Genomic DNA, 13,593 nt, shown 5'->3' with positions numbered 1-13,593 from the left:
ACCCACGAATTCACAACCAGTGAATTCACAACCAAAATAAATTTTGGTTGTGAATTCAAGCTTTAAAATTCGAATTCACAACTGAATAACAAGTATTGGTTGTGAATTCAAGTTTTAAAGTTTGAATTCACAACTATAAATAGTGTTAGTTGTGAATTCGCGTGAATTCACAACTCACACTATTTCAAGTTGTGAATTCACAACTGATAAAACTTGAATTCACAACCAACATTTTTTCAAGTTGTGAATTCACAACCAATTAAACTTTAATTCACAATCAACATTATTTCAATTGTGAATTCACAACTAACGCCGATAATTCAGTTGTGAATTCAAGAACATTTGCACAAAATTGAGCGATTTTCATCAATTTATTCAATCTGTGATCCAATATACTTAATATTCAATCAAAACAAAGCTTATACAGTTTTTGATATTCCATTAAAAATAAAATTAATGTTGAGCAACATTGATCCCTCCGCCGAGTACGCGGCGAGCAAGCGGAAGCGGCGGCCGGCGGGGACGCCAGATCCGGACGCGGAGGTGGTGTCGATTTTCAGAGAGGGAAGAGTGGGAATAGGGCAGCGGTACCCCAGCGAAACCAGCGGCGGAGGCATCGGACCTTCGCCGGTCCAAGGCGACAGAACAGTCTCTAAATTATACTCCATCGTGAGGCTCAGATCTGTTATCATCAGGCAAACAGAGGCCAAACACGCCATGGCTGCGACACCGATTGCACGTGAATTCACGCGCCGTTCGGGTCGCCCCGCCAAGATACGGTTGGACAATCCGATTACCCGACCCAATAGCTCATACAAACAAAAAAGGAGGAGAAAAATAATCATCACAGCCTCTTCAATCTGACGCAAAAACTAGCAAGTTACCCGGAGGGAAAAAAAAGAAAAAGAGACAACGGCCACCCCCACACATGTCCCTTCCCCTCGCTCGTCTCTTTCCCGCTCCGATCTGAAAATCGGTGACTGAGAAAGGGCGAATCAAGCCGGCTCCAGAAATCAACCGTCCACTCCAATTTCCCCAATTAACAACCATTCATTCTAACTAATTTCCCCAATTTTTATACAAAATTGAAAAATACAAATTCGAAATAAATTTTCTCATCTGCTGCGCCGATCTCCTGAGCGCCGGAGAGTGCTCCGAGAAGTCGAGGGGCGGCGGAGATCTGATTGTATTCAGAACTAGATCTGATTATAAGTCGATGGTGCGCATGGCGGCGTCCTTCGCCACCGCCAAGGTCAGCGTCGCCGACGCCGTCGCCGTCTTCCTCCACTCATCTCCCGCCGAAGCTTGGGACTGCGAGTCGCCGTCAGCTTCGACGCCACCACCGCCGCGCAGCTACTGGCGAGAGAGAGAGAACAGAGCGACCGAGAGAGAGGGACGGAGAGGAGAGAGTGAAATGTGGGTATTTTTTTAACTTTTATCTTAGGGGCAATTTAGTCCATTCAACAAAAAAGTGGGTAAAATTTTAAGTTTTAATTTGAGTGGATAAAATTTATTTTTGTTATAAGAAAATGGGTACTTTGATATATTAGCACATAATATTAATCAATATACTCATAAATAATATCTGAAAATCTTCATCGGATTGTGGCAGAAGTCAAAACAGTGTTTATTTTGCCTCATCCACATCTAGAAAACGAAAAGATTACAAAAAAAAAGAAAAAAAAAGGAGAAGGTCAATTCCAAGTCTTACTTGTGTTTTTACGGTCGTGCCGCAGATCTTTTTAACTGTACCATCTTTTATTTACTTTTCAAACCAACAATATTGTCTAGTTTAGTTGGATAAACATTAGTCCAAACCGTCTATAATATCACATATACTGCGCAATAATAAGTGAAAAGATAAAACTGGTTTACTTTAAAGGCGCGTTTACTTTGATTAAAAATTTATCATAAAAAAATAAGTGATAAATTAAATTTAACTCTTTAAATTATTTTTCTCTTTTCCTCATTTCTTACAAAATAAAATTTGACCCTTACACATTCTTCTTTTTCACTACAAATTATGGATAAATTTATCATTAGAACGCCTGATGGATAAATTTATCATTAAAAAAAAATTATGACTTTGAATATTTCATTTATTTTTTAATATTTGACACAAAAAAAAAAGTTTACAATTTTTTCTTTCTCATTTTCACTTCAAAAATAGATGATATTATTCCTCCAAAAATAGAGTGAAAATAAGGAAGGATAAATGATAAATTTCTATTTTATCTCAAATGTTGGAAAAGAGAAAAAAATATTTAAATGCATAAATTTTTGTTATCTCTCGTCGTACAATGTTAAATTTATCCATTAAAGTAAACGCATCACAAAGGAATTGGTGTATTCGACGTTTCTTTTAAAATTTATGTATAAATTTCTAAACAAATTATCCATAAATGATTAATTAAGAGATTTCATCAACAAGTTAAATTATCAACTCCCATAACCCTTCAAAAATATTTAATATATCGTGTGATTTTGGAGGTATCTCATGTGGAAATCTAATTCAAATGAAAGGGGGAACCTGGAATAATTGAATTGCACAGAAATTAGAAAAGCAACATAATTTGCATTTAAAATGCAATTTTACTACACATTCGACAAATATTAGAAATATGACAAATATTTTCATCACGATCCTAAACTTACAATTACGACACGGAACGCTAAATTAATCCATGATTAATAACAGGAAGAAACGAAGCAAAAACAATCAACACAAACTACCAACACTCCACGCTAGTGTTCACCGGAAACTTCATCGAAGCTCCACAGCTCCACCGTATCTGGCGGCGGATTACTAGGCGGCGGCGGCGACTGCGACTGCCCGTCGTAATACGGAATCTGATAGAACTTCATGTAGTTCTCATACGCCATCAGCTCCTCCGACAGCTTCTGCACTTCATCATTCTCCGCCGCCGCGTGCTTCTCCTCCTTCGCCGCCTCCGCCGCAGGTCCAATCACCGCATCTTTACCGCCGCTCTCGTTAGCCTCAGGCTTCGCATCAGCGGCATCATTCACGGCGTAGAATGTTTCTACATAATCGCAAATTCCCAATCCAGCCTGGTTGAATTCACTGTAATACTCGAAATTAGGGCTAGGATTGTAATTGCAGCTGTAATCATCATCCTCGTTTGGGAAATTGACTTTGGCTTTTTTCCCTCTGATTTTGCGCGCCTCTCTGTCGTAAGCGTGGGCGGCTTCTTCAGCAGTGTTGTACGTGCCCAGCCAAACACGGACGCCTTTCCGTGGATCGCGAATCTCTGCCGCCCATTTCCCCCACGGCCGCTGCCGTATCCCCCTGTACAGATTTTTCCTCTGCTTCTTACTCTTCGGACCATTGTTCTTCGACACATGCTCATCGCCTGTGTGGATTCCGGTAATTGGATGAATTTAAACAACAAATCTCTGAAAATTAGAAGATGAACCGATTGAAATTGGGTTAAATTGACAGTATCCGATTACCTGCAGAGGATCTTGATCGTTTGAGAGGAGGAGCGTCGTTCTGGTCAGAATAGCTGAAAGCGGCCGGCCAGAAGTCTGCGGCGGTGGGAAGGATGTCGGTGGATGAGACGTGGCGGCTGGGAATAAGTCCGGCGAGGATTGCACCGCCACACATTTTTGGTGAAATGTCTTCCAAATCTGTACTTTATATTATATGAAGAGAAAATTAAGAAGAAGATTGATGCAACCGGAAAAACAGAGATAATTTTTGGATTGGAAATGAGGGTTACAAATCTTTGTGATAGCTTACGCTTTGAAGTTACGAGAGAAAGAGACGAAGCTTTAGCTTTATATATAAATGAAGCTACTACAGTTTAGCTAAAAGATGGGGGTGTGCAGAACCGGACTAAAACCGCCGAATTGGACCGAATCGGTCGGTTCGGGGCAATTCTGCATTGAATGTTGGTTCGGGTCGGTTAAATTCCAAACTAGTATATTATCGGTTAGATTTTAGTTTCGGGTGTCTAGAAAATCGAACCGATCTGAATATATTTAATAAATATATACATTTTATTAATTTAATTTATAATTTATATTTGTTTACTAAAACCCTAAGAAATTAAGAGGGAAAATTAGTAACACAGGTGTGCCGCTATTTAGACTCCAGTCTTCTCTATTATATCATCTCTGCCGTCCGACTGTTCTCTTTCTCGACTCTCACAATCTACCGTTTAGCTGTTATCTCTATCTCTCTATCTCGGCTCTCATAGTCTGGTGACGCGAGGAAGATTCTTAGACTGTCGTTGTCGCAACTTGAAATCGTGAAGTCGAAATTGAGACAATTAGATAAGGATTGTGTCACGTGTCCGAAATTTTGGGAGATTTGTACCAAGGAGTGCTTGTATCTGAAATTAGGGCACAAATTCACAAAAATACTCGATGAATTTGGGAGTGTGATAATCCTCAGAAACGTCGTGTTCAAGTCAGGCCTGAGCAGATTAGAGCTCTTTCTCTCTTTCACGATTTGACCCAAAATATAACCGAAATCGAGGATTGATTTCGGTTGGTTTTTATAATTTCGTCAGTACGAGTCTGTCCGAGAAAAATAATTTATTCGATTTTTGATTCCATCAGATCGGTCCGGTCTGGACCGAATGCACACCCCCTACTAAAAAGCATCCACAATGAGGCTCGATAGGGCATATTTAAGCCCCACACGAATGAGCCCCGAGCATCCTAGCATGATGCACAGCTCCATAAATAGATTGTTGTAATTTTTTATTTTTTATTCGAGTCCCACGGCTAAAAAAATTTGAAATTGAACTCTAAAATCGATCGTTGCCATTTTTTATTTTATTTTTCAAATTAGTTTTTGAGCGATACTTTTATTTTATTTATTTTTTGTTAGAGTCAATGTTGACTCCGACAATGTTGGATTGAATGTTGATAACATTCGTGTTTTCAATGTTGGGTGGAATGTTGATAACATTCATGGTGTCAACATTTCTGGGTTGCAACCAACATTTCGGAGTCTGCCTTGACTCCATACTTTGACTCTCCATTGGTAATTGTATATATTTAATCTTTACCTTCCTTTCACGTTTTATTATTCTTTGGTTGTCGAATAAAGGTTTTATGCTTGTTGACCACGTTTTTAATAAGTGGAAAGGTGGTTTATCATGGTCCAAAGTAGTGGGTTGTTAGTTCCTATTTTTCAGGACCCATGATCACTCAACCAACATTCCAGACTGGTCGACTGGCAGTTTTCGGAGGTGGATTGCGGCGGTTATAGGAAGCTTCTAGAAGTGGGAAGTGGAGGAAACTAACCACGACATGAAGGTCTATAAAAGCAGCAAGAAGCCTCATTCATCCTTACGTCTTGGAAGTGCATTATCTGCGACTTAACATTCACTCACAGCCAATTCGTCATTTTCCTGCTGCAAACGTGTCACCGGTTCTTCAAGGATTGCTTTGACGAAGTAGACTTAGGCAGCCAATCTGTAAAGTCTATCTTTGTATCGACGGGACGTCGAGGGCAAGAGTTGAAGTGCAAGGCCATTGGAGCGTAGCAGGTTGTTTGCTTTGTCCGATTAACTTTTGTTATTCGGCTGTTTTGGGTTCTATGTTGTATCAACATTGTAGTACTGAAAGTAGATAGGTTGATTTATCTTAGGCAGCCATTCTGTAAAGATAGATCTCCAAGAAGATCCAAATCTGTACTCTGTATTGTTGATTCAACATAGTGAATTTAGCCTTGAGGCACTCACGGGTTATTTATAATCCGTGAAAAAAGTATTCCTGTGTGTTATTACTTTCCGCTGCATGTTGGTTATAATGTTATTAACATTCTGTTGATAACATTGCATCCAACATTACTCTTTTCTTTACACAGTTTTACTTTATTGGTAATTTGGGGCACTAAACTGTTTCAATTGGTATCAGAGCAGGTTCTTGACGTACTAAGAATCGATTCCTGTGTGCAAAATTACCACCAATGGATTTGTCAAGTGTGTCGGCTCGACCTCCTACTCTTGATAGTGGTGGGAAGAACTACAACTTGTGGAAAACTAGGATGAAAATCTATATCAAATCCATTGATGAACGTGCCTGGGTGGCTGTGTTGGATGGTGGACTCCACCGCGTACCACTGATGAAAATGGAGTTACTTCTCTCACACCCGAGAGTAAATGGTCTGCTGATGAAAGACTCATTTCTAACCATAACTCCAGAGCCTTGAATGCTATCTTTATCTCTGTTGATGTTCCTGCATTTCGCATGATTTCTAATTGCACGGAAGCTCGAGATGCTTGGCTCATTTTGTAGGAACAATGTGAAGGTTCAACCAGTGTTAGAGCAACAAAAATGCGAATGTTGACCACCAAATTTGAGATTTTGAGAATGCGCGATGATGAGACTCTCTCTGCATACTATGAAAAGCTTTGTGAAATCTCAAATGAAGCTGTTGGACTTGGAGAACCTATTAGCAACGAAAGATTGGTCAGTAAGATACTGAGATCTCTGCCTGAAAGGTATAACATGAAAATTTCTTCAATTGAAGAAACTGCTGATGTTGCTACTATGCGTGTTGGTGATCTGGTCAATAAGTTGTTAACTTTTGAGATGAATCTTGAACAGCAGAAAGCTGATAATGTGTCCAAAAGTGTGGCTTTTCGAGTTGAAAAGATTCCTGAAAACTCTGAAATTACTAACTTGTCTGAGTGTACAGATGTTGATCCCGAGGAGGAAGATGATGTTAATCTTGCTATGTTGGTTAAAAATTTTAACAACATGCTGAAATCTTTTAAGAAAGGAAAATCCAAAAGTGGTTTTAGGAATCCTTCTGGGATGTCTGCTGGATCTTCATCCAACATCACCAATGTTAAGAAGAATGTTGGAACAACATCCGAGGTAAGAAGTTTTGATCACATTCAATGCAGGGGCTGTCAAGGGATGGGTCACTATGCAAATGAGTGTCCCACAGTTGCAAGAAAAAGGCATTCTGGTCTTACTGCAACTCTTAGTGATGACTCAGATTCTGAGGAAGAAAAAGTTCTCCTTGTGGCTACAGTTGATGAAGAGGATTTGCAGGAAGAAGACATGATTGGAGCTCTTGAAGATCTTGATGATGAAATAATTTATTCAGATAGCTTTTCTGAATCTGAAACTCTGAGTGTTGATGACATTATTTCCAGATCTGACTGTGATGTTGATCTGATTGATGTGTCTGACAATATGAATGTTGATGTTGATGTTGCCAACACTGATGTGAACATCTCTTCTGAAAATGATCAGTTTGATGTGATTTTTAACAATGATGTTTTTGACATGGATACTGATGTTCAGGAGATTGATGGGATGAAGATCCCCACTAACACAACGAACTGGTATGAAATGACTATTCTTGATGATTTCAACTCTAGTATACCGAATTTTTATTGTGTTGCAGCCTTGGAAGAACAGGAGAGTGTTCCACTGAAAGAGATGGAGAATTTTAAAGATCTCTATGAGATTGTTGATTCTCAATGTCGGGAGATGAGAAATGACATATGTATGTTGGTTGATGAAAACCAAAATCTCAAAGGGCAAATTACAAGGCTTGAAATGATGCTCTCTCAACGTGATGTTGAACTTGATTTACTCCGAGGTAAAGTTTGTGATTCTGAAAGGGTGTTTAAACGGTTTAACAAAGGCACCTCATGTTTAAATGAAGTTTTGTCTCAAGGTCAGCATATTAATTTTGGTATTGGTTTTTGTGCTGAGGAGCAAAGAAAGCAACATCATAATACTACTGTTTTTGTTAAAGAAAGAAATGTCAATGTGAATGTTGACAACATTAAGGATTCTCATAAGAAAAGCAAAAAGAAAAAATCCTATGTTTGTCATTATTGTTCTGCTCCTGGACATATCAAACCTCATTGTGTCAAATACATAAGTGATTGTGCTGTAAAATCTGCGACACAGATGTTTGACTGTTATCAGAAGAATGTTAGTAACATTGGCAGGTTTGACTTTAGCAGATTGTTGGATAAGAGAGAACAAAATGAAACCTGTAATACTGTTGTCTACACCTCCTTGAATGCTAATATTTCTGAGAATTGGTACTTTGACAGTGGGTGTTCTAGACATATGACAGGAACAAAGGTTTTACTCTCTGATTTTGTTCCAACATCTGGAGGAAAAGTTACTTTTGGAGGAGGTGCGAAAGGAACAATTCTGGGGAAAGGAGTTCTCAATGTTACTGATTTTCCTAAATTAAAAGATGTGTATCTTGTTGAAGGGCTTAAGGCTAACCTGTTTAGCATCAGTCAGTTGTGTGATGCAGGTATGACTGTAAAGTTCGACAAACATCTTTGTGAAGTTTTTGATGACACAAATCAGTGTGTGATGATGGGAAAAAGGTCGTCTGACAATTGCTACAAGTCCCAAGAAGAAACGTTCTGCAATGCAATCAAACTTGATGATGTTGAGCTTTGGCATCAACGACTGGGACATGTCAACTTCAAGAATCTTCAAAAGTTGATCACACATGATGCAGTTCGAGGCATTCCTCATCTGAATTTCAAGAAAGATGTTGTGTGTCAACCTTGCCAGAAGGGGAAGCAACACAAGACAACTCATCCAATGTTGTCAACATGCTGTACCTCAAAATGTTTCGAACTCCTGCATATGGACCTAATGGGACCCATTGAAGTCGAAAGCTTAGGAGGTAAATGGTATGTACTTGTGTGTGCTGATGATTTTTCAAGATACACTTGGGTTGAATTCTTGAAAACAAAATTTGAAACATTTGCTCATTTCAAGAAACTGTATAAAAGGTTTAGAGTTCAATATGGCCAGTATGTTGGGAGAATTAGGACTGACCATGGCAAAGAATTTGAGAACTCTCTCTTTGATGATTTCTGCACTAACAATGGAATTTTCCATGAGTTCTCTGCACCCAAAACTCCTCAGCAAAATGGTGTTGCCGAAAGAAAGAATAGAACCATTCAGGAAATGGTGAGAGCTATGTTGCAAGCAAAAGGTCTTTCCAAACGACTATGGGCTGAGGCTGTGAGTACTGCATGTCACATCATCAATAGGGTGTACATGAGACTAGGTACTATGTTAACTCCGTATGAGATCCTTAAAGGTAAGAAGCCCAATCTCAAGTACTTTCATGTTTTTGGATGTGTCTGTTACATCTTGAATGACCGTGATTACCTCAACAAGTTTGATTCCAAAAGTGACAAAGGTCTCTTCCTTGGATATTCTGTGAATAGTCATGTTTTTCGTGTATATAACCTGAGAACAAAGACTATTCAAGAGACTGTTAATGTTGTGTTTGATGATTCTCTTAGTCTCATTGATAGAACAGAGGATGAAGATGTTACTGAGCTACTCGAGGAGCCCAACATAAGTCATGCTTCTGACCACCACAGAAGTGGCAATGATGGTAGAACATCTGTACCAACATCTGATGTTACTTCGTCCGGGTCAACATCAGAAGGAGAAGCTGGTAACAACGTGTCGGACTCTGAAGAAGAGTTGGAAGCTCAATTTCTTTATGATTCCATCAGACGAGATCCCCCAAGTCATGTGAGAAGAGATCATCCAAGTTCTCAAATCATCGGAGATGTGGGTGAGAAAGTTGTCACTCGACAGAAGAAGGAAGTCAAATACAAAGAGCTGGTAAGAATTGCATGTATGACTTCTGTGTGTGAGCTTGCAGAGTTTGAATGTTATCTGTCGCTTGTTGAACCTAAGAATGTTGCTGATGCTCTTAAAGATGTTGTGTAGGTCAATGCTATGCATGAAGAACTTAATCAGTTTATTAGAAATGATGTGTGGGATCTTATCCCTAGACCACATAACAAGAACGTTATTGGTACTAAGTGGATCTTCAAGAATAAAACTGATGAGTCTGGTAACATTGTTAGAAACAAAGCTAGATTGGTAGCACAGGGGTACACTCAAGTGGAAGGGATCGATTTTGATGAAACTTTTGCTCCTGTTCCTAGAATTGAGTCAATTAGGCTGTTGTTTGCCATTGCTTGTCAGTTTGGGATCTCCTTGTTACAAATGGATGTTAAGAGTGCCTTTCTAAATGGTGTCTTATCTGAGGAAGCCTATGTTGAACAGCCTAAAGGGTTTGAAAACACTAGTAAGCCTGATCATGTGTTTAAACTTAAAAAGGCTTTGTATGGCTTAAAACAAGCACCACGTGCATGGTATGAAAGGTTGACTGTGTTTCTCCTTGATTATGGTTTTTCTCGTGGTCAAGTTGATAAAATTTTGTTCATCAAAAGGCATGCTGGTAACACTATCATTGCACAGATCTACGTTGATGACATTGTGTTTGGTGCTACTAATGATAAGCTTGTGAAGGATTTTGTTCAGGCCATGTCTACCACATTCGAAATGAGTATGGTGGGGCAATTGAATTTTTTCCTAGGTTTACAGGTAACACAAACTCCTGAAGGCATTTTATTCTTTCAAAGCAAGTACTCAAAAAGTCTTGTTCAAAGATTTGGCCTCGAGTCTGCTAAACACATGAGAACTCCCATGGGTTCCACTGACAGATTATGCAAGGACGATGTTGGACGTGATGTTGATCCAACATTATACAGAGGGATGATTGGCAGTTTGCTTTATCTAACTGCAAGTAGACCTGATATTCTGTACAGTGTAGGAGTGTGTGCTAGGTACCAAGCTCAGCCAAAGGAGTCACATTTGAAGGCTGTTAAACGCATCATACGCTATGTTGCTGGAACATCTGAACTTGGAATGTGGTATTCCAAAGATACTAACTCTAACATTGTCGGATTTAGTGATGCTGATTGGGCAGGTGATGCTGATGACAGAAAAAGTACAAGTGGAGGATGTTATCTTTTGGGAAACAATGTTGTGTCCTGGTCAAGCAAGAAACAAAATTGTGTATCTCTCTCTACTGCTGAAGCCGAATACATTGCTGCTGGCAGTTGTTGTGCTCAGCTTCTTTGGCTCAGACAGATGTTGGACGACTATGGTATGGAAAGTAACATCTTGACTGTTATGTGTGACAACACTAGTGCTATAGAGATTTCTAAGAATCCTATTCAACACTCTCGCACAAAGCACATTGATATTCGTCATCATTTTATAAGAGATCTTGTTGAGAAAACTCATTGTGTTGGAATACATTTCTACTGAAAAACAACTTGCTGATATTTTTACCAAGGCTTTAGATTTTGAGAGATTCTCCCATCTTAGGAAGTCTCTCGGTTTGTGCTGCATTTAAGTGTTCTTGCATGTGAGGTGTTAGGACTTAGGTTGTTTTTGTTGGTTCCTAACATCTGTTTTTGTTTCTTGTGTTTGTTTTTTATTTTGTTTAGGCATATGCATGTTGGAGCCTATGTTACTGATAGTGAAATGTCCATGTTGGTTGTTCTGATGTTGTTCGGTCTAACCGGTCTATGCTGTGTTCTTTTAGCAGATGTTGATTTAAAAAAAAATTGATGTTATAAGACCGGTAGCACAAGCGTGAGGCTTAATGGTCATTAAACATCTGAAAATAAATGAGATCATCCTCTCTCTCATCTAAGTACTCGGGGCACGGCGTTCGTTGCGACGATGCACTCAGGGAAAATGGATGTTGAGCTTTAAGATCTCAAAGTGTTTTGGTTAAAAGTTTCTTCCTCTGCTGAAAGAATCATAGTCTGTTGTTCCGGATGTTGGATAACATTGACTTCTAATGTTGGACTAACATTTGAAGTAATATTGGCTTTACTGTTTTGTTTCAATAGGCATATATCTTCTCTTTTCTGGTTCTCTCTCTTTATCTTTTTCCTTTGTGATCTTATCTGTTTATTGTGTTTCTAGGGTTTGTTCTTCTGATGCTTGATCCGCCTCTCCTTGTCTCTTGTGATATGATTTTCGAATTTTGATTTGTTTTGTGAGGAAGATTTTTATGGGATTTGATTTTATCTCGTGGCTTAGTGGTTGATGTTGGCTGGGATCTTTTCGTTTGTATTTAAGGGGGTTGTTCTGATTTTTCTTTATTTCCTTTCACTTCACAAACCCTTCTATCGAGATTTGTGCAGTGTCTCCCTTTGAAGCTCAAAAGTCATGGACAAAAATCCTGATCTTTCTTCTCTCATCAAGAGTCTGATCCAACACTTCGGATCACCGAAAAGTGCAGCCAAACATCTCTCCGCTCTCCCTCAGATGGCCGAATCAACCGACAAACCCCGTCTTCTCAAACTCCGGTGGAAGTCCCAGGAGAAACTTTTCCTCAAGCTCCTTCTCCAAGAGGCTCTCCGAAGAGGAGCACCACTGAATCGTCTGTTGGGGCTGATGTTGATCCTGTCTCTTTACAAATGGTAGAAACTTCCATCAATCCTGAGCCGATCTCCACTGTTCCTCCTCTTGAGAGTGTCCATTCAAAAATGGCGCCTGGTTCCTCTGTGAAAGTTGACGAAGATCTCACGAAGGGAAAAACTTCTCTACCAAACCTCACTGTTCATGCGACCTCGGAAAAATCCACAGGACATCCAGCTTTTGGTGTTACTCAACATCAAACTCATCTTCCCACTCCAAGCGAAGAGTCAATTTCGTCTTCAAAAGAGGAATCAGCGCATGCTTTTCAAGATACCTCTTTGGAGAGAATTGGGGAAATTGCCAAAGAGGCCCTGCTTGATCTTGCCTCACAACCGGGATCAGATGTTGATAAAGCTTCTGTTGTTGCTGAAGAAGATTGTGCTGCTAGTGATATACCCACATCCATGGATGTTGATGACCCTGAAAAGATTCCTGATGTTGATCAGGATGTTGATCCAGAAGAAAGCACAGATGTTATTGATGTTGACACCTTTGTCCCTGACAAGAAAAGCCGGAAACGTAAAGCTAGAATGGCCTCTCTCAGGCGCTCCTCAAGGTCAAAATCCACACGGGTGATCCCTTCTACTCTCAATCTTCCTAGCCGAGAAGACAGTGATGTTGGTCCAACATCACAGCCTCCTGTTCTCAAGCCAAAGGTTGAACATTCTCCCACCTCAAAGAGCGGAAAGGTATCTTCTGCCTCTCACACTACCTCCCCTCGCATCAGCTGCTCTGGAAGCTCCTCTGAATCAGAGGTTGAGGTTAGTAAGTCGTACTCCACTCGTTTTTACACTCGTGAAGCAAAGAATGCTCTCAAAGTGTTGGCTGCTAGGAAGTTTCATAATGATAGACGTGCGGATGAGGATTTCTTTTCAAAGTATAAGCTTGATATCCTTTTGCAAGATAGGACTATGTGGGGTACGGTTGTCAATGTTTTTCCCTATGATGCTGAGATTGTTAGAGAATTCTATGTTAATCTGATGACAGAGGCTTTTGACCCAGAATCTGTTAAGTTTGGGAAAGTGTTTGTTAGGGGTAAGGTCTTTGATTTCTCCCCATCTGCCATTAACAAAGCATGCTACACTGCAAATACTAACACTAATGATGTTGAGGTTGATGATGATGAGATGACTAGAGAGTTGACTGGAGGGAAACTTAAGGCGTGGACCTCGAAGTTTGCTGCATCCTCTTTGTCTTGGAAATATTCTGTACTACACAAGATTGCAGTTTACAACTGGCTTCCAAGCAAAAACACTACTGCTCTAACCAAGTGTCACAGCCCACTATCCCAATGACGGTTAACAGGGG

The 13,593-nt window shown here is 39.8% G+C and overlaps 2 protein-coding genes across 2 annotated transcripts; one reads left to right on the top strand and one right to left on the bottom strand.

The window, feature by feature from the left end:
* Nucleotides 1–2,555: 2,555 nt before the first annotated feature.
* LOC131007300 (ethylene-responsive transcription factor ERF071-like) lies at nt 2,556–3,917 on the bottom strand. Its single transcript, XM_057934441.1, has 2 exons — nt 3,472–3,917; nt 2,556–3,371 (listed from the first exon to the last, which is right to left on the bottom strand). The coding sequence occupies exons 1-2, from the start codon at nt 3,623–3,625 to the stop codon at nt 2,746–2,748; spliced, it is 780 nt and encodes a 259-aa protein (XP_057790424.1). The 5' UTR covers nt 3,626–3,917; the 3' UTR covers nt 2,556–2,745.
* An 8,367-nt stretch (nt 3,918–12,284) lies between these two features.
* Nucleotides 12,285–13,580, top strand: LOC130987201 (uncharacterized). The gene has a single exon (XM_057911081.1). It carries the CDS (start codon nt 12,285–12,287, stop codon nt 13,578–13,580), a length of 1,296 nt encoding a protein of 431 aa, XP_057767064.1.
* The last annotated feature ends 13 nt before the right edge of the window (nt 13,581–13,593 follow it).

This window comes from Salvia miltiorrhiza, chromosome 1, assembly GCF_028751815.1.
Source record: "Salvia miltiorrhiza cultivar Shanhuang (shh) chromosome 1, IMPLAD_Smil_shh, whole genome shotgun sequence".
Taxonomy (NCBI): Eukaryota; Viridiplantae; Streptophyta; class Magnoliopsida; order Lamiales; family Lamiaceae; genus Salvia; species Salvia miltiorrhiza.
The sequence above is the reverse complement of the archived record's forward strand: the minus strand, read 5'-3'. Positions and strand labels throughout refer to the sequence as shown.